This window comes from Callithrix jacchus, chromosome 19 (assembly GCF_049354715.1).
Source record: "Callithrix jacchus isolate 240 chromosome 19, calJac240_pri, whole genome shotgun sequence".
In the NCBI taxonomy this organism is placed as follows: Eukaryota; Metazoa; Chordata; class Mammalia; order Primates; family Cebidae; genus Callithrix; species Callithrix jacchus.
The window spans coordinates 16,020,108-16,042,900 of record NC_133520.1 but is presented as its reverse complement, the minus strand read 5'-3'; the positions used below and the strand labels follow the sequence as shown (position 1 = coordinate 16,042,900).

The window sequence follows — 22,793 nt, the reverse complement described above, 5'->3', positions numbered from 1 at the left end:
GTGGATATATGTTTTCATTTCTCTTGGGTGATTCCTGAGGAGAGGAATTGCTGGGTCTTATGGTAAGTTCATGTTTTTAAGAAATTGCTAAACAGTTTTTTAAATGGACTGTACCATTTTGTATTCAGCCAGTAATGTCTGAACTTACTGGTTTTTTCACAAAATCACCAACACTTAGTATTGTCTGATTTTTTAACTATAGCTCTTCTCGAATGTATGCAGAGGTATTTCATTGTAGAATTAATTTCAGTTTCCAAATGGCTAATGATGTTGAAAGTGTTTTCCTTTGCTTTTTTTCATGTATATCTTTGGTAGAATGTCCATTAAAATCTACCCATTTTTTTGATTGGGTTGTCATTGAGTTGTAAGGGTTCTGAATATATTCTGGATAAACAATCTTATTGGATAAGTGATTTGTAAATATATTCTCCCCAATCTGTAGCCTTTTAATTTTCTTAATGGTGTCATTTGAGGTGCAAAAGCTTTTAGCTTTGATGATATATAATTTATAATATTTTTTTCTTTTTTGGGTTATACCTGTCGTACCCAGGAACTTTTCGAGTAACCCAAGATCATGAAGATTTTCTTCTGTGTTTATTTTTAGATTTCTGGAAGTTTTAATGTTACAGTTAGGTCTATGATTCTTTTTTAGTTCATTTTATATAGGGTGTGAAGTAATAGTTTAAATTCATCTTATGGTATGTGTGTATCTAATATTCTGAGCATCATTCGTTGAAAAGATTATCCTTATTGAATCACCTTGGCATACTTGCTGAAAATAAGTTGACTGTAAATATGATGACTTATTTCTGGACTGTTGATGTGTTCTATTAATCTGTGTGCCTGTTCTTATGCCAGTACCATACTGTCTTGATTACTGTAGCTTTTTAAGTACTGAAGTCAGCTAGTGTAAGTTTGCTTACTCCACTTTTTCAAAATTGTTATGGCAATTTTGAGTTCTTTCAACTTTTCAACTTCCATAAAAATTTTTAGCATCAGTTTATCTATGTGAACAAAAAATTCTCATAGAATTTTAAAATTATTTTATTTATTTATTTAAAGAATTGGGGTCTCGCTTTTGTCACCCAAGCAGGGATGCAGTAGTACAATTATAGCTCACTTTAACCTCAAACTCTTGGGCTCAAGGGATTCTCCTGCCTTAGCCTCCCAAGTAGCTGGGACATGCACCACCACACCCAGAGAGACAGGGTCTCACTGGTTTCTCAGGCTGGTCTTGAACTCCTGGCCTCAATTAATTCTCTTGCCTCAGTCTCCCAAAGTGCTGGGATTACAGGTGTGAGTCACCACACCTGGCCAAAGGTATTGGAAACACCTGCTAAAATCCTCCAGTTTGATTCTCTCCCAGCTGAGCTGTTTTGGCTTCCTCCTCAGATTTCTGATTGGAATTGTATTGACTCTGTAGTTCAGTTTGGGGAAAATTGTCATTTTAACAATATTATCTTGCAATCCATGAAAATGAAATGACTACATTTATTCAGATATTCTCTAAATTCTTTAAGCAATGTTTTGTAGTTTTCAGGGTATAAGTCTGGGGCTTCTTGCCTTAAATTTAGTTGTAAGCATTTTAATCTTATGCTATTTTGAATGAAACTGTGTTTTCTTTTCACATAGTATTATGCTTCAAGGGTTTATTCCTGTTGTGGCATACATCAGTGCTTTATTCCTTTTTCTGATTGTATAATATTCCTGTGTATGGGCTATGGATATACCACATTTTGTTTAGCTACAGTGTGTGTTGGTACATACTTGGGTTGTTCTCCTTTTGGCTGTTAGGAATGGTGCTGTTATGAATATCGACATACACGTTTTTGTGCAGACATGTATTTTTGTTTTCTTAGATACATATCTAGGAGTGGAATTTAGGTGGGAAGTTTTTTTTAATTAGATTTAGAGGATATGTATGTGTATACATATATTTATGTTTTCAAGGTTCATCCAGGTTGTAGCATGTATCAGTAGTTTATTTCTTATTGTGACTAAATAATATTTCATGGAATGGGTATGAATATACCACATTTTACTAGTCTCTTCATTGGTTGATAGTCATTCAAATTGTCGTTGCTTATGGCTGTTACGAAAAATGCTTCATTTGATCCTTTTTTAATAATTTAGATTTATTTATATATGCTGTTTCATGAGTCATAGTCCTATTAACTCTTTAATCATGTTTTCCTTTGATAATTTGAACATACTTATAATAGCTGCTTTGAAGTTTTTGCCAAGTCCAACATCTTTGTCCCCTCACAGATAGTTCCAATTGACTGGTTACCCCCATGTTTGGGTCACATGCTTTTCTGTGCCTTTGCATGTCTTTTAATTTTTTTTATTGGTTGGAAATTGAACATTATGGATAATATACTATAGAACTCTAGGTTCTGATTTTTTTTTTCTCCCTGTGGGTTCTTGCCATTTTACGTTAGTTTGTTTAGTAACTAACATTTTCTGTTAGTGTATTTAGTCTGTAGTCAATCTGTGGAGTCCGTTTCCTGTTAAGTGTGTGACTGCTGATATCCATGCCCTATATTTAATTTTAATTTTATTTTTAAGGCAGGCTCTGTAGAGGTTAGCCCTGTGTCAGCATAGCTTTGTGGTCAGCCAGTCTTCGGTCATTGCTTGTGCTTAAACACCTGTGCCATTCATTATATGCTTTTCTTTTAATGCTGGTGATTTTTAAATGTGTTCTCAAAGTCTCAGCTGTTTTAAAATTTGCCCTGGCTTTTACTTTCCTCTGAAGTCTTGAATTTCCTCTATGTCTGTGCACTGTCTCATGGTTTGCAAGGTATTGGTGGATAGCTTGACCCCTCTCTGTTCTCTATTACATGGATGGGTAGTGAGCTTTACTAAGACTCCCTATGGCGATATTATTTTCTGGATCTCCCTGCTGTCTGATCTTTTGCTGACTGCAGCTTCAGGTGTGCTGAGCCATCACTTTTCCTTGCCATATATTTGGCCTTGAGATTGCCATTATTATTGACAGTAATATTTGGGGTGGATTTTTTTATTTTTTTCTGTGCTTCAATCCAAATCATGTTAGCCTCCTCAAAAGTGGACCTGCTGGTTTTCAAGACTTGCCTGGCCCTTGTAGAACTACTGTGGCCACCCAGCTGGGTTGGGGGATGGAAGGAACCGAGGCAAGAACATCATGGATTTTCATAGTTCTTACCTGTGGTTCTGTGGTTTCTCAGTAACCACCGTTTCATTTGCTTTATGCTTTTAGTCAATTTCCAGAGCCCTCAGTGGTGGTTTCGACAGTTTTCTAAAGATTTATAATTGCTTTTTGGGGAAAGATTTGCTGATTTTCTCACTCCACTATATCAGAAGTCCTTCCCTGCTAGACTCTTCATTATCAAAAAACTTTGAGATACATAGTGTCTCAAAATTTCTATGAAATTTTTATACTGCATACCAGAAATACCCAAATGGTTATTTTTGAATTAGGAATTAAAAATTAGGATTGTGGCATTAGTTTACTGCTACCTCCCTCTAGTTCCTATGTAACACTTTTTGTTTCATTAAAGATTTGTTCTTTACCATTTATTTTTTATAACGGTGTTTGTTAAACTAGATACATAAAATATTTAGGATTATGAGGTAAAAGATTTTACATTTTGAATTTTATCTTACAAGATCTTATGTCAACTAATAATATACATTTATTGAGTGCTTACACTATTCTGAATACTTTGTATTTTTTATTTTGCATGAAATATGTAAAATAAAATAATGTCTTAGAAGACATTTTATAGGTAGGTAACTTAAATCACACACCTAGTGGTAGAAGAGGCAGTTAATAGTTGAAAGATACTTTCTTCTAAAATTAACTTTGTCTTTTAATATTTTCTATTATACTTGAAAATCTTGATTTGGTTTGGATGTTGTTAAAGGATGGCTTAATCGAGACTAGATATTCTTTTTGGAAAAAAATTTAAATAGAAGCTGTAATCTGAATATTGTAATAAAGGGTAGAATAAAGTATAAGAATACAAATTCTTACTCCTAAAGAGAATAATCATTTTCAAAGTTTTAGTTCACGTAACACTCAGGGAAGTAAACTTTGGTAATTTGAGAAGGACCATTTCAAATTTCATTCCTTAAAAATAAATGGACAGGGAGAGACTTCTGATTAGGTAAAGGTAGTCATTGAATTTTTTTGGGCTGAAGTAGAGAGAAAATGTGGGTTTGTAATTCCTTTGAGCTTTCTTACTCTGTTAGTAGTGTTTGGAGGCATAGAACTGTTGGTGGAAGGTAGAAAGGAAGATATTAAAGAGCAGAAGAGCTATTGTTTTAATTATTTAAGGATAATAAGCTCTTACATCTGTGATTGGAGCATTCATTTCACAAAGCCATAGCACAACCTCATCCCACCACTACTGTCTGCTGATAACATTCTCTAGCTGCATGTAGAGTAAGATGACTTTTTGAGGCATGAATTTACAAACCTCAATAGGGAATTAAAATAATAACCACAGAGAGAAATCAATTATTTATTTATTTTTTATATTTAAAAAAATACCTCTACTAAAAGTACCTTAAATATTTTTAGTTTTACTTAAATTGTATGCAAGTGGTCCTCAAACTTTAAAAGGCTTCTCAGATCACCTGAGGTACTGTGTGGTATGTTGTAGGGTATAATTTGATAAAATTCAATGAATTCCTGATGGGCCATCATTTATCACTAATTAAAATGACCAGTCCCTAAGGATACTGAACAATATTCTTTTTTTTTTTTTTTTTTTTTTTTGAGACGGAGTTTCGCTCTTGTTACCCAGGCTGGAGTGCAATGGCGCGATCTCGGCTCACCTTAACCTTCGCCTCCTGGGTTCAAGCAATTCTCCTGCCTCAGCCTCCTGAGTAGCTAGGATTACAGGCGTGTGCCACCATGCCCAGCTAATTTTTGTATTTTTAGTAGAGACGGGGTTTCACCATGTTGACCAGGATGGTCTCGATCTCTTGACCTTGTGATCCACCCGCTTCGGCCTCCCAAAGTGCTGGGATTATAGGCATGAGCCACTGCGCCTGGCCACAGTATTCTTTAGTTCATGGTTTTTTTCTTCTGCATTTGCTTAATGGGTACTTGGGCAGAATTAAAATAATATACTTTTATAAGAAACCACATAGGATTCTAAATGTTAAGATTCCTATTGAATTTTAAAAACAATAGTCTATTTCTAGAGCAATTTAGGTTTATAGAAAAACTGCAGAAAGTATAGTTTTCTCATATATCTCTTCTTCCTCCCAACCCTGTTTCTTTCGTTAAATATCTCGGATTTGTATAGTACATTTGTTACAGTTGATGAACCAATACTGACATAGTTATCGATTTTTTTGAAAACACTTGTCATCTAGTTTAATAGATTAATATAGTTGTTTCTGTAAATCTTTATACATGCTTAGTTGAGACAACTATTTTTTATGTAGTATTGTTCATTCTCTTAATGCTAATGAATCGCAATTGCTCTTATCTTTTTAGGGTGGAATAATTAATGATAGTTCTGAATTAATTGGTCCTGCTGAAGCTCACTCAGATTCCCTCACTGATACCTTTCCTGAGTGTAGTACAGAAGGTAAGAGATTTTAATTTTTTTGCATTGCAAAGTTTTTGATTGCAGAAGTCTATAAATCATATCTGCATTGCAAAAAGACAGATGTATATAGGAATCTGAGGGTATTTCACTGATTCTAAGATACATTTTTTTCTTCACATTTTGCTATCACTGATATTGCGTGCATGATATTAGGTCCATGACATCTCACATTTCATTGGCAGCTTTTCTTTTCTTAGTGGAATACAAAATAATGATTGATCCTGCAATTAGTGGCATCTTAGAGTTGATGAAATATGGTATAATGAGCAGTTTGGAGTTTGTATTATCTAGTGTAAGCATGCCTTACTCGGCTAGGCGCGGTGGCTCACACCTGTAATCCCAGCACTTTGGGAGGCTGAGGCGGGTAGATACTTGAGGTCAGGAGTTTGAGACCAGCCTGGCTCACACACCCGTAATCCCAGCTACTGGGGAGGCTGAGGCACGAGAATCACTTGAACCTGGGGAGGCAGAGGTTGCAGTGAGCCGAGATTGCTTCACTGCACTCCAGCCTGGGTGACAGAGCGAAGCTTTGTCTCAAAAAAAGAATGCCTTACTCATTTCTTTAGTGCATCTGACTTTTAGACAATTAATTTCAAGACTGGCTTTAGGGAGTTAGTCATTTACCTGAAAGAATAAACCCTAAGGTAGTTTTAGTGTTTTTTGATACATTTTTAAATAAAATGAGTCTGAATCAAGTTTTAATCACTTTAATTCAAAAATGCTTAATTTCTTGTTTTATTCCTCTATTAAGCCACACTTGAAATTATAGGAAAATTTAAATATGTACATTTCAGCCTTTGGATTTCTGTAACTTTATTTTTCAGAGATTACAGAATTAAAGAAAGATTTGGGGGCAGAGGTAGGAAGGGCCTTTCAAAACAGATAATTAGATGTTTTAGGTGGCTTAGATTTGGTTTATTAAAGTTAAAATAGTAGACTAAATAATATTTCTTATCTTTTTCATGAGTAAGAGTTTATGGTGGAGGAGGCTGCTTTCTGAGGAAGAGGTAGCTATCATCTCACTGTAGTGCTGTTTTTGTGAGGGTATATACTGCTGTCATATAGCAACAGCCACACTGACATAAATCTATTGCAGTAAATTTCCGTTTTGATTTGGTAAGAGCAACATGTTCTTATCTATTATGAGGGCTGATGCATTTAAATTTTTTTTCTTTTGGTACTACCACATTGAGAAGTGGTTAGCTTTTATTTTTTTTCATTGTGCTTCCCATTGACTTAAGGTCCATTAATTTAAACTTAGTGTCGTGTGTAATGCAGGGGGCAACATGCCCAAGGGTCTTCATTGGGTTCTCAGTACCTTTGACTCCACTTGAATTCTGCAGGCTCATAGAAAAACATGGTTGACAGTAATTTAACTTTAATCTGTTATTTTTTTTTGCCGGGGAGGGGATGTCTGGTCTTGGTGACCTATTTTAATCAGAGATCCTTGCGAAGGTTTGGAAAATCTTGCCCCTGCTTGGGATCCCAATGTGATTCTAATTACAGAACTAGTTTCCTTGAAAGATGAATTTTCTGAGATAACCTAAGCTGACTGTTGCCTCAGTTTCCCTACTCTTGAGAAAGAGGAGTACACGTTTTCCACCTGCAATATATACTGATTCTGTGACACCCAATAGAGGACTAGTAGGAGAGTCCGAAAGATTTGTAGGAGAGGCTGGGCATGGTGGCTCATGCTTGGAATCCTAGCACTTTGGGAGGCCCAGGCGGGTGGATCACTTGAGGTGAGGAGTTTGAGACCAACCTGGCCAACGTGGTAAAACCCTGTCTCTACTAAAAATACAAAAATTAGCCAGATGAGGTGGCCAGCATCTGTAATCCTAGCTACTCTGGAGGCTGAGGCATGAGAATTGCCTGAACTAGGGGGGCAGAGATTGCAGTGAGCCAAGATTATGCCACTGCACTCCAGCCTGGGCAACAGAGTGAGACTCCGTCTCGGAAAAAAAAAAAAGAATTGTATGAAGTATTCAATGAGGAGTACGACAGTCAGAAATGCAGAATGTTTCTTTTCTCTATTTTTTTGATACAAGAATCAAAGGTTGTGGGATATGGGAGTAGTTCTATTCTTCTGATATCTTTAATAAGCTTCTGTTACTAGGTGGGACTCAGCAATGGTGAGAGAAGGGTATCTTAGGAGCCTACTTTAGTACAAGGCAGTCAAGATCTGCAGAGATCTTTCTGTTCTTTGCTATAGTCTAGGACAGAAGGGGAGCGGCATGATTATTAGGAACGAGTTTTCTTGAGATAGTATTCTGAAATATTAATGGCCATTAGAGGTGAATGGATTGCTATATTAATGCTAAAGGAGATACAACCTAAAGCTAGGGTGAGCATGTGGGTTTATTGTCCATAATGGGACACTTCTGAGAATTATAGACAGTGCTATTAATAATTATACCAAGACCACAAACATGACACAGGACAGCCCCAGGCAAACTGAGCTGTAAGGGTGACCCTTCTGAAAGCAGTTGTTTCAGAGTTTATGAACTTTCCAAAAGATGTATTTTCTTTGGAAGGATTTCTCTTTTGGGAATGTGCTTTTATGAGAGAAATTGGGGCCAACATTTCTCTTAGAAACACAGAAAAGGACTGTGACATCTGAAAGGAATATTGACATTTTATCCCGTCAGTGCAGTTTAGTTTTTCAATTACATTACCATCTCTGAAACACACTGTGATCCACAAAGAATGAAAAACGTGGAACTGGAAATGCTGTTAATGGTTATGTTGTTTTTCTCCCCTCCCTTTAAAGGTTGTATGCCTGGCAAATTAATCCTGCTGAAAGTTAGTAGGTTGATAAATACAGATAGATCAAAGTGTCAGACATCTTGTAAATTGATTGTTATTTGAGAGGGAAAATGGCTTTTAAATATCCTGAGATTGTTTGTAATAGTGGGAAAGTGGATTATTTACTTCATACCAAAAGGTCTGCAAACTCTGGAGACAACCAGGGAGAGGGACATCTAGTAGCAAAAGAGCAGGAAAGCCAGCAGCCAGTCAGGGTATGCAGTAAAATGGAGGGTTGTTAGAGGGATCGTGGTGACAAAGACTTGTGTTTTGGATTTAGAGCTAAAATGTGAGGAAGTGATTCATCCCATGAAAACTTCTCTAAATGTGCTATTTTAAACCACGTTTTAAAGGTGGATTGCCATTTTTCATATTTGTGAATTAGCTAGCTGGTGGAATGAGCCGGAGAGGGTAAATCATGATATAGAGTATGCTGTTTCAGCGTTCTTCAGTTACGGTTAGAATGACATGGCAAGTTGATCACTTCTCAGAGAACAGATGTAGAGGTGAAGTGATCATTATTTTTCTTAAAACCTTAAAAATGCAGTGAACAGATCCTCATATGAAATGAAAGTTTTCTGAGGAAAATATGAAGATCTGGATTTCTTTGTATTTTGCGATGGAGTCTCAGTCTGTTATCCACGCAGTGGCACAAACACAGCTCACTGTAGCCTTGATGTCCTGGGCTTGAGTGATTCTCCTTCCTCAGCCTCCTGAGTAGCTGGGACTATAGACAGGCACAACCATGCCTAGCTAATGTTTCTTTCTAAATTTTTTTTTGTAGAAATGGGATCTCACTTTGCTGCCTAGGCTGGTCTCGAATTCTTGGGTGCAAGTGATTCTCCTGCCTCGGCCTCCCAAAGTGCTGGCATTATAGGTGTGAGCCACTGTGCCTGGCCTGGTTTTTTAAATTACAGTTACTTTGTTCTAGCACGGGATAGAGAAACCCCTTTAAGGTTTTGTAAAAAATAATTTAGTGATAAACTGGTAAATATATTTTGTTTACTATGAAATTGAAAATTAGGAAATTAGTAGGTTTTTAGATGAAAAGTTAATATCGTTTTACATTTTAAAAATGAAATCCTGGTTACTCTTTGTCTCCTTTGTTCAAAGAAGTTAAACTATGTATTTTCAAAGATGAAAGAAGATGTAATTGGTTGCTAAAATCTTATTTACATTATGTCTATTTCAACTTACATCTTTTTCTTGAATTAAATTTAGCCATGAAGTTACTAGGACATTTTTGGAAACCTGCCCAAATTTGTGCATATCACTTGAGCTCTTGGTAGATTTCTCTCACTTCTTGGCCTTTTTGAAGGGTGTAGATTGCTTTACTGCCATGCTGGCCTTGATATCAGAGATTTGGATGTTGGGATAGTCTCATCTGGTAACCTGTGTCATTTCCTCTTCCTGATACATCACTTTTCAGTTTTGGGAGGGACTTTTTTTTTTTCTGGTTTATACAGTAAATGAGAGAAAATAATTAGGTGATTGTAACCACAAAGACAAATTAAGTGATCAGCTTATTGTATGTATATATTAGATCTTAAGAGTGAATATTCTTAAATGTCTCCTGGCAAAACAAAATCTACCCCCACCTTTTTTTGGCTGGAAAGCTTATTGGAACAGTTGTAGAGACGAAAGGGTCTATTAAACTGTCTTGAATTAGCCATTTTAAAGTAAATGAAATGTACATTTTGAGGAAAGCATGTATGAACATATATGAAAAGAACATGAGAATACCTCATCCAGATTTTGAGGCTAGCATGTTTGAGGATAGCCTGTATTGCTGTCTTTGTAGCAGATCCCTGAAATGACATTAAGCTCAAGTTTGTATGTTTATTCGATGGCAGGGTAATAATTCTTTCCCATATGTAGACTGACATGAAGATTGTGATTAAACTGTGTTAAATTGAATGGTGTTGATTATATTTAAAGGACTGGTTGGTCTAATTGGAAAGGTGTATAGTTATTTAAGTTTGAAAAAAATTTTCTGTATCAAAATACCATTTGTTTTATCTTATTTATGTTGTTTTCATTTAATAGATTTAAACTTGACGCTTTGAGACAACAGCATTTTAAATAGGAGTATTTTTTAGATGATTGGCTACTTAATAACCTAAATCTGTTTCCAAGATAAACTTAAAGTCTGTTTGCTACATAGTATAGGTGTAAGATGACAAAATATAGAAAGTATTAAATATTAATTTAAATATAAATTTATAGAAAGTACAAGTAATTTGAAGTAAAATTAAGTGCAAATGTCCACTAGGTGGCACCATGAGAACTCTAAATCTTGTTACTGGTATTTTTCTAGGCCCTTTGGTATTATGTATGTTAGAATATCTCTTGCATACTCAGCTCCAAGAGAGTCTTTTTTCTGTTATATGCTTGTTTACTCAACTTAATTTTATTCTCTGCCCTAATTGACTTTTCTTTGGTAGTTGAGTTTGACAGAAAAGAACAGGTCATTTTTTCCCCCCAAGATAACCACAAATGAGAATGTACCAGTGTGTGTACGTGATATGTATGACACTGATGATAAATAGTGACTCTTAAAAACTCTAGAGTTGTTGAGGATGATATTGGTTGGAAATTAGGAGTTTAGGGATAGCGTGGGACAAATAACAGAAAATTCATGATATGCCATGGGAAACATTAGAAATGATAGACTCAGATCTCTTATTTTACAATTAGAGAGTTGGAATTTCAGAGAAGTTAAGCCATGTGCCTAAGGTACTCTAGGTATTTCATAGCACTCACAGAAATATATTTTGAAATGAAGAGATTTTATTTTATGGAGTGGAGGCAGGAAGAGGACATACTTTGTATAGAAAACTCAGCATGAGCTACTTGCATACTGGTAATGGGCTTGATATCCTGGAGCCGAGAGAAAGTTTTGGAGAGTGGCAGAGTAAGGTCATTTGGTAAAAAATGAAAATAATGATGGGTCTTTATTATGATAAGATAGCAGTATTAGGGTTGTAATTGAGATTGCTCTGTTGTTTTCTGGGCTTATTCTGTTGTTTTACCAAATCTGTACGAGGTATTCTGATGTTCTTTTCATACATTTTCAAGCATGAAGCATAGACATGACCCAAGAACGTTATAAAAATGTAGAACATTAAAGGAAAGGTTCTTTTTTGTCACAACAGCTATTACTAAATGATGAATAGGAAATCACATACAGGAATCTTAACTAGCATTAAGCTTTAAATTTAGGTATTCACTTAAAAATCTTATTTGTAAGTGCTTGTTTCTTAATGGAAACTGATATGTATGTCTTCTGCCTTAGGGTAACCTTTGTTCTGCTGGCTAGATAACTTGCTTTGTGCATGGAGCATGAGTCATTGCTACTAGGAAACATAGAAATTCCTTTTTGTTGACTATGGCAATATTTGAACCTCAGGGCTCAGTGAAAGCTATCAGCTAATAATAATGAGGCCATGTATTTTATATATAGTCACCCATGAGAGACCACCTGTTGTTCTAAAGGAAACCGATCTCTTTTTACTGATGGTCTTCAAATACAGATTTCTGATAGTTTATAGTATAAAGATTTATTCTATGGTAACTCAACCTGTTCCCCTGGGGCCTGTCTTTCAGAGATGGTGTCCTAGACAGATTTCACTATACTGCCCTACTCTGAGCAGTTCAAAGCACAGAGGTAAGGGTAGGTAGGTGAACTGGGATGCTAAATAAACGCCTTATGTCTGTAGCTGCTTTTTAACAAGTCACCTGGGGCCCTCTAATAGCCCTGAGACTTGAATTTCTGTGATACGAACCTGGAGGCAGAATGCTTTCATAGAACCTTTGACTTTTTCCCCTTGTATTACTTCCAAAAAAAGCTTAGGTTTTTGCCTTGATGGTGTTGGTGAAGGATGCACCTTTTACTCTTGCGATGGCCCAGAGGGCCTCTTTAAGTATGGGTTGACTTCAGGTTGGTTTAACTTTTGACAAATAGTCTCTATATTATATGAAAAGTCAGTGGTTGCCCTGCCTTATCCACAACGTCCTTCCTACCTAAACTGAGAACCTGTCACTTGCTTGTTGCACTCTGTGTCTTACTTGGTAACTTCCTTTCTGGGCTTTAGGGAGCTAGTTTCTGCTTTGTGTGATATTTATATGGCACTTTGTATAAAATAAGTTAAATTGTGTGATTTCTGGGAGTTGAACAAGCACTGTATTAAGCAGATATGTTAAGTATATAGTAAAAATAAACTAGGCATTGAGTATTTACAGATAATATATTTATAAATAAGAGTCATTGCTCTGGTGGTGAAGGGAGTTTCTAAATGTTATTTTCCTCGAGCTGGCTGGAGAATACTTCATTGAGAAGAAGGGAATTTAGAAACTGCTTAAATATGGAAGAGAAAGACATCAGTGAGTACTAGAAGATGATTAGTTGCCTTATAAGGTCGAGGAGATATGGTAGGGTTAGGCTTTCCAGGCATGGCCAGGTGCAACTTCCAGAGGAGAATTAAAGGAATAAGGTGGGCAAGGAAGAGGTGTCAGGGGTTTGCCTGCTTTAAACAGATCTGTCTCTATACTCATATCTAACTCCTTTTTTGAGTTTGGAATTCTTGGCACTAGCTGCTGGTTGCTCCATATAGGTTTATATTTCACAAATGATGTCTGTATAACTTCCTTTTACTCAAATCCATTCCCAGTGTTGGCCCCTGATGCATCTCCTTTGATATGTTTCAGATACTGAGCTCAAGGGTTTACCATACACAAAGGATATGATTAAGTTTTGTATTATAGAATTACCTGTAATCCTACCAAACGCAGAAAATCACTGTTAATAGTGTATCTTTCTAGCCCTTTTTCTGTGTTTGTTTTTAAAGTAGAATTATAATATACATACTCATTTGTAGTTGGTTGTTTTTGCATAATATAAGACTTTAGCATTAAATATTCTTCTATAGAGTGATTTTAATAGCTGTATAATATTTTATCATAAGGAGGTATTCTAATCTATTAGGAATTTATTGCCACATTTTTACTGATTTTTGTGATGGGCATTCTTGTATGTAGATCTTTTTTGTACACCGTTGATTGGTTTTGGTATAAATTGCTAAATTTCTGGGAGAAAGAAGCAGTTTTGTGCTTTTGATATGCATTGCCAAATTGTCTTCTAAAAGGCTTAACTGGAAATCTTTTTATTTCTCTTTTCTTCTTCCGGTTTGGCTAAATAAATTTCTCTTTTTTACCTGCTGGGGTGTATGTGTATGTGTATGTGGGTATGTTTGCTTGCTTTTAAAGATGCTTAATTAAGAAATTAGAATTTGAAAAGGAAACATTTTCTACAGAATGTTTATTTATTTAATTTTATTATCTTTGTCTCTAGGTATTTTAAATGGTCTTACTTTTTTGATCTAATATCATTTATTTATGATTCTCATTGCTAATAAAATGTGATTTGAAGGCCGGGCGCGGTGGCTCACGCCTGTAATCCCAGCACTTTGGGAGGCCGAGGCGGGTGGATCATGAGGTCAAGAGATCGAGACCATCCTGGTCAACATGGTGAGACCCCGTCTCTACTAAAGATACAAAAAATTAGCTGGGTATGGTGGCGCGTGCCTGTAATCCCAGCTACTCGGGAGGCTGAGGCAGGAGAATTGCCTGAACCCAGGAGGCGGAGATTGTGGTGAGCTGAGGTCGCGCCATTGCACTCCAGCCTGGGTCACAAGAGTGAAACTCTGTCTCAAAAAAAAAAAAAAAAAAAAAAAATGTGATTTGAAAGGTAAGAGGAAATATGACTGTGGTACTGGTTTGTTGTAGTCAAAAGCCAAGAAACAGAGTATATATAACGTTGCCCTCTTGCTCTTCGGTGTTATTGTTATTGTTAAAAAGGAAAATGGGGCAAAAGATGAAACAGAACAATGTGATAGATGATGTGAAGGTTATAGTGACAGGACACCAGAGAACAGACAAAAGAGATCTCTAATACAGCATTTCCTTTCTTTTGTGATTAGCTGTATAAACTAGAACTTTTTTCAACCTTATCTATTTGTTTATCAGTTTCAATGGGCTAGGTTATATACTGGCATCATTTAAGGAAATAAGTTTGCATTGAAATACATAAAATATTTTAAAATTAAGAAAAATCGTGCTCACCTCTGCAGCACATATACTAAAATTAAGAAAAATCTCATAAATTTTTAAGAAAAACCTCCCAAAATTTATATATATTTCATAGGATAGTAAATACCTTTGTAGATTGCTATGAAAGATTCTTATTATGACGTACTGTCTGTATGACTCATATGTCAGAGAATTGAAAAGATTTTCTCTAGGTTCTATGAATCTCATTTGAGATTGTCAGTTTAATGAAATCTTTTGCTTTTTGGGAATAGAATTTCTTCTTTTTGGACGTTCTAAGGGCTTGAAAAAAGGTTGAAAATGACGATATGTATTGACAGGGTGCCAAGGCAGCATCTAAAGCTGATTAGAAATTTGAGCTTAGTGGCCAGTAACATGTTTTTACCCTAACTTACTTTATTTGATATGAAGTAAGCAATTTGAATTTAAAATAGGGGTTGGCAAAACTATGGTCCATGGACTGAGTCTGGCCTGCCACCTGTTTTTTATGGCCTGCAGACTAAGAATGGTTTCTACATTTTTAAATGGTTAAAAAATTAAAAGGATATGATTTTGTGATTTTTGTGATGGGAAAATTATAAGGAATCCACACTTGAACGTTCGTAAAGTTTTACTGGAATATAGCCATGCTCATTCATTTATACATTGTCTGCGGCTGCTTTTGCGCTAGAGCAGCAGTGTTGAGTAGTCGTGGCAGAGACCACATATGGCCTGCAAAGCCTAGAATATTTACTTTTTGGCCCTTTATAGAAAGATCGTACTGATCCCTGATCTAGAATTGTATAGTCTAATCCATTTTTCATTTTTATTTAGTATATAATGTTGAGGAAATAATTTTCTTTTCAATTTTTTCTGAGAAACTTGGTAGTTAATGTTCAGTGGTGATGCAGATCTCATAGTTATTTCCAAACTAGTTTTTAGATAACCCTGTTGTCAGTCTTATTTAATGATCTAGATCAGTGGCTTTCAAATCTCTGGGTGTTGCTGAGATGTTTTCAGGAGGTCCATAAAACAAAACTATTTTGATAATAATACCAGGACATTCTTTGCCTTTTCACCATGTTGACATTTGCCCTGATGATACAAAAGCGATGGTAGGTGAAACTGCTGTGTTGGGCAGGAATCAAGACAATGACACCAAACTGTAACAGAACTCATTGCATATACTTATAAAGCCAATGCTAATTTTTCCTAAGTAGTAGACACTGTTAATTTTGTTAAATCTTAACCCTTGTTACTTGTCTTTTTAATATGCTGCGTGAAGAGATGAGATTTACGTGTAAAGCACTCTGCATACTGAACTACCATGGTTGTCTTGAGGAAAAGCACTTGTTCAGTTGTTTGAGCCATTAGTTGAACTAGCTGCTTTTTTCATGGGACACCATTTTGCTTGAAAGAACAATTGCCGGGCCGGGCGCGGTGGCTCAAGCCTGTAATCCCAGCACTTTGGGAGGCCGAGGCGGGTGGATCACGAGGTCAAGGGATCGAGACCATCCTGGTCAACATGGTGAAACCCCGTCTCTACTAAAAATACAAAAAATTAGCTGGGCACGGTGGCGCGTGCCTGTAATCCCAGCTACTCAGGAGGCTGGGGCAGGAGAATTGCCTGAATCCAGGGGACGGAGGTTGCGGTGAGCCGAGATTGCGCCATTGCACTCCAGCCTGGGTAACAAGAGCGAAACTCTGTCTCAAAAAAAAAAAAGAACAATTGCCAAACTGTCATTATTCACACATTTGTGTTTGACACATTTTTCTTTGAAATGGAGTGAAGTAAGCTGACACTTCAAGGAAAACAACTGATATTACTTGTTGCCAATAACAAAATTGGAGTTTTCAATTCAAAATCAGGATTTTTAGATCACATCTGTCTGCCACTTTGGGTTTGGCAGTTTCCCAATACTTAAAAAGTTTCTGATGAGACTGGTGGATAATGAAATGTTGACATACGATTTTTTTGGGATAATGAAATGTACTGTCAACATTTGAAAGATCTTTGTAACTAAGGGAACCACTACTTTCAGGACGACCAATGTATGATGTTATAAATTCATGCACAGGTAAAAGATTTATTCAGTGTGCAAGAGAGACCAATGGCTTCGAATGTAACAGAAACAGAAATTTCATTCATAGGATTTTATATTCCACAGTACAACTGAGCTTTAAAAAACTATCAATTGTAGAGTTTTGGTGTAGTATCAAAGAACCATATTCATAATTATCTGAAAAGGCTAATACTTGTTTTTCTTTGAATTACATTATCTGTGTGACATTTCCTTCGTATCTTTCATCCAAAACAACATATGACAACAGATTGTGAGCAGAATCAGATATGATTGTCTAGCATCTTCTGTTAAGCCAGACATTAACAAGATTTGCAAAAATGTAAAACAATGCCACTTTTTTTGTTTTGAAAAATATAGTTATTTTCATAAAAATTATGTTACTATATAATGGGGCTTAATGCTTTATTTTATGCAATTCTAGACGTATTTTCTAAATGTCAGTATTGGTATTTAATAAATATTCACAGATTCAATTCACATGAACAAAAGCTTTTTAGAATCCACAATCATTTTGAAAGGCAGTCCTGAGAGCAGAAAATTTGGTATGTATTGTGGATTATGCTCATTTACCAGATGTCAGTTACATGAACTATGAGAAGGAATTTTCACTGCTAAATAAGTCAGTAGCACCTATTACTTTGTTTTTTGTCTGAAAACATAAGTGCAAATATACCTTTCCAAAAGCTTGTGGAAGAGGCTGAGACAAAAATGTCTAATAATTCTGACTTTAACAAATGCTAAATAGCATACATTTTCCAGATATGGATAGTTACCAAAAAGCACACTTCTGAGGACACATTGGATAATTGTTATATAGTTACAGGTTGAGTATCCCTAACCTAAAATCTGAAATCTGAAACACTTCTGGTCCCTCATTTCAGATGAGGGATATTCAACTTGTATTATATAATTGTTATAAAAGTTATAAAATAATGGTAGTCTCTTTTGCTTTATATGCATTAAGTCTATTCCTCATTTAAAGTCTTACATAGTAAGTAATACTATGAAGTAACCTGCTGTTGGTCACGCAGTAAGTTTTAAGAGCTGAAGCTGGGTATGGTGGCCCATGCTTGTAATCTAAGCTACTCAGGAGGCTGAAGTGAGAGGATTGCTTGAGCCCAGGAGTTGGAGTGCAGCTGGGTATGGTGGCCCATGCTTGTAATCTGAGCTACTCAGGAGGCTGAAGTGAGAGGATTGCTTGAGCCCAGGAGTTGGAGTGCAGCTGGGTATGGTGGCCCATGCTTGTAATCTGAGCTACTCAGGAGGCTGAAGTGAGAGGATTGCTTGAGCCCCGGAGTTGGGAGTGCAGCTGGGTATGGTGGCCCATGCTTGTAATCTGAGCTACTCAGGAGGCTGAAGTGAGAGGATTGCTTGAGCCCAGGAGTTGGAGTGCAGCTGGGTATGGTGGCCCATGCTTGTAATCTGAGCTACTCAGGAGGCTGAAGTGAGAGGATTGCTTGAGCCCAGGAGTTGGAGTGCAGCTGGGCAACATAGCAAGATGATGTCTTAAAAAGAAAAAAAGAGCTAAGATTCAAGTACTTTTTCCTTTATCAAAATGCTGTTGTTTGTAGCAACTCTCTGTACAGGCAACAGTTTTCTGTAAATTGCTTACAGGATCTTGTGGTAAAGGCTCTTTTTGACATCCAAACTAGATGAAAATGTGTTTTCAATTTTAGTTCGATGCTTAAGTCAAGGAAGCTGTCTTGCAGAGTTCTATAGAGAGAATAAAATGAATGGACTAAGCCGAAACAAATTGCTAGACACTGACTTCCATCAGTAAATTACAGCCTTCCAAATTGACTTGGATAATATGAAAAATGAATAATTAGCATGATTTGTATTCATTTGGCTGATTCTCAATTTAATATCTGTTTACTATTGTGATCATATTTCTAGGCTTCTCCAGTGACAGTGATCTGATATCTCTTACTGTTGATGTGGATTCTCTTGCTGAGTTAGATGATGGAATGGCTTCCAATCAAGATTCTCCCATTAGAACTTTTGGTCTCAGTCTTTCTTTGGATTCTTCAGCACTAGGAGCTGTTGCTTCTGAGAGTGAACAGAACAAAACAGAAGAACGGGAAAGTCGTAGCCTCTTTCCTGGCAGTTTAAAACCCAAGCTTGGCAAGAGAGATTATTTGGAGAAAGCAGGAGAATTAATAAAGCTGGCTTTAAAAAAGGAAGAAGAAGACGACTATGAAGCTGCTTCTGATTTTTATAGGAAGGGAGTTGATTTACTCCTAGAAGGTGTTCAAGGTATGGTTTTATATATATTGATATGTTTTGGCATGGTCTTTTGTTGGTATATGGGAAAAGTACATACATATATCTTCTGTATAGTCTTATGGAGATAATACTGAAAATGATAAATTACTGAAGCTTTAAAGACCTATATATGGATATATATTGGATATTAGACATTATTGGAGGTACTTAATCCTCTGCTTTTCATCAATTAATCCACAAAAACAGGATTAAAAAAAAGTCAGCACATCTTCAAGTCTCTTGTATGAATAATAGTCTTTCATTTCTGACTTGAAAAGGCCGTGTTTTACTCGCCTTCATCTCTCTCAGGAGTAATTCACAGAGATTCTCGATGACCTGAAAGACAAAATAAAATGGATTTTAAACTAAGAGCATAAAAGGTTCTTGGGTTTGCCTACTATTTTGTTCTTTGTAGCTGTTGTAAATTCTCATTTAATTAGTGGACGTGATGTGGGACGTGTAGAGCTGAATGTAATTGAATGTCTATATGTAGAGCTTACTCTTCTGAAGTATTAGCTCTCATTTTAGCCCTTTAATTTTTCTATATAGAAGTAGAATGAAGCATCCTGCATTTAGTTACATGACTTTGGATACAGTAATCAAAGATTGATATTGGCGTTCTTCCAGTGGTTTTATTTACAAAAGGTTACCATTTTCATTGTTCTGTGGTCTTGGGTTTGTCAGTAGCATTCAGATTACCGGTCGCCTGTATTACTAACACTTTTTACTACAGTACTTCTCACTGTGCCTAGTATCCTGCTGTCCAGAAGCCTTTTGTTAGGCTCCAGAAATAGTATAAACTTTCAGTTTTTAATACGGTGTACCTGCCTGTATATGGAGGATCCTAACTGCTTCTTAACCAGGATTTTGACCATTTTTCTTGTTTTTAGCTTTCACTCCCGCTTCCTAATCCCACCAAATTCTTGAATTTTTGGAGAGTTTTACCGTAAATTTGGCAACTTTCCTGAGTTTCCTTTTAGTAACCTCTCATCCATCTACCTTTCTTTTTTTTTTTTTAATTATATTCCCATGGCAGTTTACGTTTTATATCTTTTTATCTTCTAAAATTTTGTTGCTGTTATCTTCTCAGTTTCTTTGTCCTTGTGGGATTTTTGTCTTAAAGAAATTTTTTGACTACCATGTTAATAGGGTTTCAGTAGGGAGACTAGCTCAGAAAATTTGTTCAATTTGCCATCTTCAACTGGGAATTCAGATTTCACAATTGCTACTTATTTTGGTGGGCCTGAGGATCAAACAGCTATTAATATTTTGTGTGTATAGCAACAAGAGGAGCTGGAGTCTTGTTTCCTTTTTCACTAGTTTTTGTCTTTCTGAAGTGCTGATATAACCATTTGGAATCTGTTAACACAGTTTCAAATAATTGATTCTAAATTCATTTCTCATTAATTTTGTCATCTTGATATCATTATATAATATAGGTTATCACATTTAAGGTTTCTAACTGATAGTCTAATTTCGAAGTTACTTGTTTTCATGCTTTGTTGGAAAGATCATTTTCATCCTAATTTTATTTTTCAAATGGTTTTATAATGTTAGGGTTTTTTTTTTTTTTTGAGACCCAGTCTCACTCTGTTACCCAGGCTGGAGCAGTGGCACAATGTCAGCTCACTGCAACCTCTGCCTCTGGGAGTTCGAGCAATTCTCCTGTCTTGCCCTCCTCAGTTGCTGGAACTACAGGTGTGCACCACCACACCTGGCTAATTTTTGTAGTTTTTGTAGAGATGGGGTTTCACCATGTTTGCCAGGCTGTTCTCAAAGTCTTGACCTCAGGTGATCCACCTGCTTCGGCCTCCCAAAGTGCTGGAATTACAGGCGTGAGCCACTGTTGGGTTTTTTGTTTGCTGGTGGAGCATTATGATCTTAAAGATCTATTCATGTTTATTCTTTGCCTTAACTCTCACTTTGAGTTGGGAGTTTAAAATGGATATGAATTATTTAAAAAATCGGCTCTGATATTTTTCTGTTTCTTTTCAGAGAATTATGTGCTAAAACATCACTGGAGTTTAATTGACATAGATAAACCACATCAGGGTTGTCAGTGTGACATTTTTCTAAGTTATTTGCATTTAATCTTAGAACATTTCATAATGTTACCACTTGATGGCACCAGAAAAATAAAAATCTGTGCTTCAGAATGAGAATTATAGATATTTGTCAGAAAATAACAAAGAATATGTCGTTTGGTTAGTTACTTTGCTGATTATGATGGTGAATTATTTCTCCACTAGAACTTTATACCAAACCTACTAGACTACTATCTTAAGGAATGTTTCCGTTTAAACATGTATCTTGTATTTAATGCATGTTTGTCCTTTTAAAACCACAATATCCATTCCTGCTCTGGAGTGGTTTCTCTTGTTAATATGACATCAATTCCAGAAAGTTAGTAACTGATTACACTGATTTTAGTCTTTTATTGTTTATTCATAATGCGATCCATTTTTATTCCTACTAACTATGGGAACCACAGTCATAGAACTGTCATTTTTAACCAATATGTAAAGGAACCTTCGTTTCAGCCCTCTTGTTTACACATTTGACCCAGTGTCAAATGTAAGGCCGGGACAGTACTTCCAGTCCATGGATTCTGTACTAGCATGCTGGTCACCACCCAACAGACATGTGGATATTATCCTTCAATTGGTCACCACCCAACAGACATATGGATATTATCCTTCAATTTGTGGGGAAACTGGGAGCTCTAGTTGTGAGCTTGATTTGACTTTTTTGCTTAGAAGAGATGTTTCCTTGGACAAGGTTTGTTCCAGGTTGACAAAACTGTTAGTGAAAGATCTCTATAACCAGTAAAACCTATAAATCATTTAAATTGAACTCTTCATAACATTTGTTCTTGTGACTTTTATTGGCATGGATTGGCATGTCTTATAATAAAATAAGTATTTCTGGATATCTGATAATTCAGAGAAAATAATCTTTCAGAGCTAAGTAGTGCTTTATACAGAGACTCAGGGTTGGCAAATTTTGTTATTTTGTTACTAAACTATTCATCCTGAAGGAGTTTTTCTGGGTTGTTAGTAGGTCTGATAAAGATGGCTTGATGTTTTTCTTATTTAACTGGTATTTGCACAGCTGAGACCACATGCAAAACACAATAGCAACAGCTCTGTTTGCCCATCCAGCAGAGAATAAGTATACCCTGGTAGTGGTAACTTTGAATTCTCTTTGAACCTGACACTTTACTTACTCCCTTTCAGAAATGGCTCTTGGAATGAAAGTACTGTCTCTCTTCTAAATTCTCATGTCTTTATGGATTTAAGAGAGAAAATCCAAAAGTCAGAGTAGAAGGAATCAACTCGAATTTTTGAAAAGGATGTTGCAACATATGTCACCCTTTCCTGTCCATCTTGTTTATATATTACTGAAAGTGGTTATGATTAATCTGTGTGTGGGCTTATTGGAGTAGTTGTGATAATATAGAGTGGCATGTGGTTTATATAAAGGTATTAATAAAATATTTAAGTAATAACAATTTATTACATGCCTGCCACTGTACAAGGTACTTTTCTTACATTATTTTTAATCTTCAAAACGACCCCATAAGTTGAACTATGACTGGCCATACTGGACTTTGTCTAAGGACACCAAAATTTAGAGGGTGCAGACATTTAATATAATGATTCTAAAAGCTTGGCACCTAGTTAGCAAGAATAATTATTTAAAACAGGAAGCTACCAGATGGCGAGCATTGTTAGTAACACCCATCTGTGGGCTACATTATGAATTACAGAGTTGATTTGAGAGCTGGTTTTGTGTAGTTGGTTCCAGGTGCCAAAAGTGCTGGTTTGATGTCTTTATAAGGTAGATATTGTGATCCCTGCTTTATAGGTGGAGGAAAGTAAGCCTTACATAAATTAAGCAATTTGCTCAAGGGCACAAGCCAGTAAGAGTTGAGCTAGGATTTTAACCT

The 22,793-nt window shown here is 36.1% G+C and overlaps 1 protein-coding gene across 19 annotated transcripts in view; it reads left to right on the top strand.

Annotated features, from left to right (window-relative positions):
- Window positions 1–22,793, top strand: part of RPS6KC1 (ribosomal protein S6 kinase C1) — a 336,154-nt gene that overhangs the window by 48,492 nt on the left and 264,869 nt on the right. For 14 of the 19 annotated variants that reach the window (XR_013529733.1, XR_004737003.3, XR_004737002.3 and 11 more), the window contains exons 5-6: window positions 5,492–5,585; window positions 18,476–18,835. Coding sequence is in view for 11 of the 19 variants with exons in the window: in XM_035280951.3 (XP_035136842.1) it covers window positions 5,492–5,585; window positions 18,476–18,835 (454 nt within the window). In the remaining 8 variants the exon portion in view is untranslated. The remainder of the gene's footprint in view (window positions 1–5,491; window positions 5,586–18,475; window positions 18,836–22,793) is intronic. The other 5 variants (XR_008477939.2, XR_004737005.3, XM_078356594.1 and 2 more) reach the window with 1 other exon arrangement.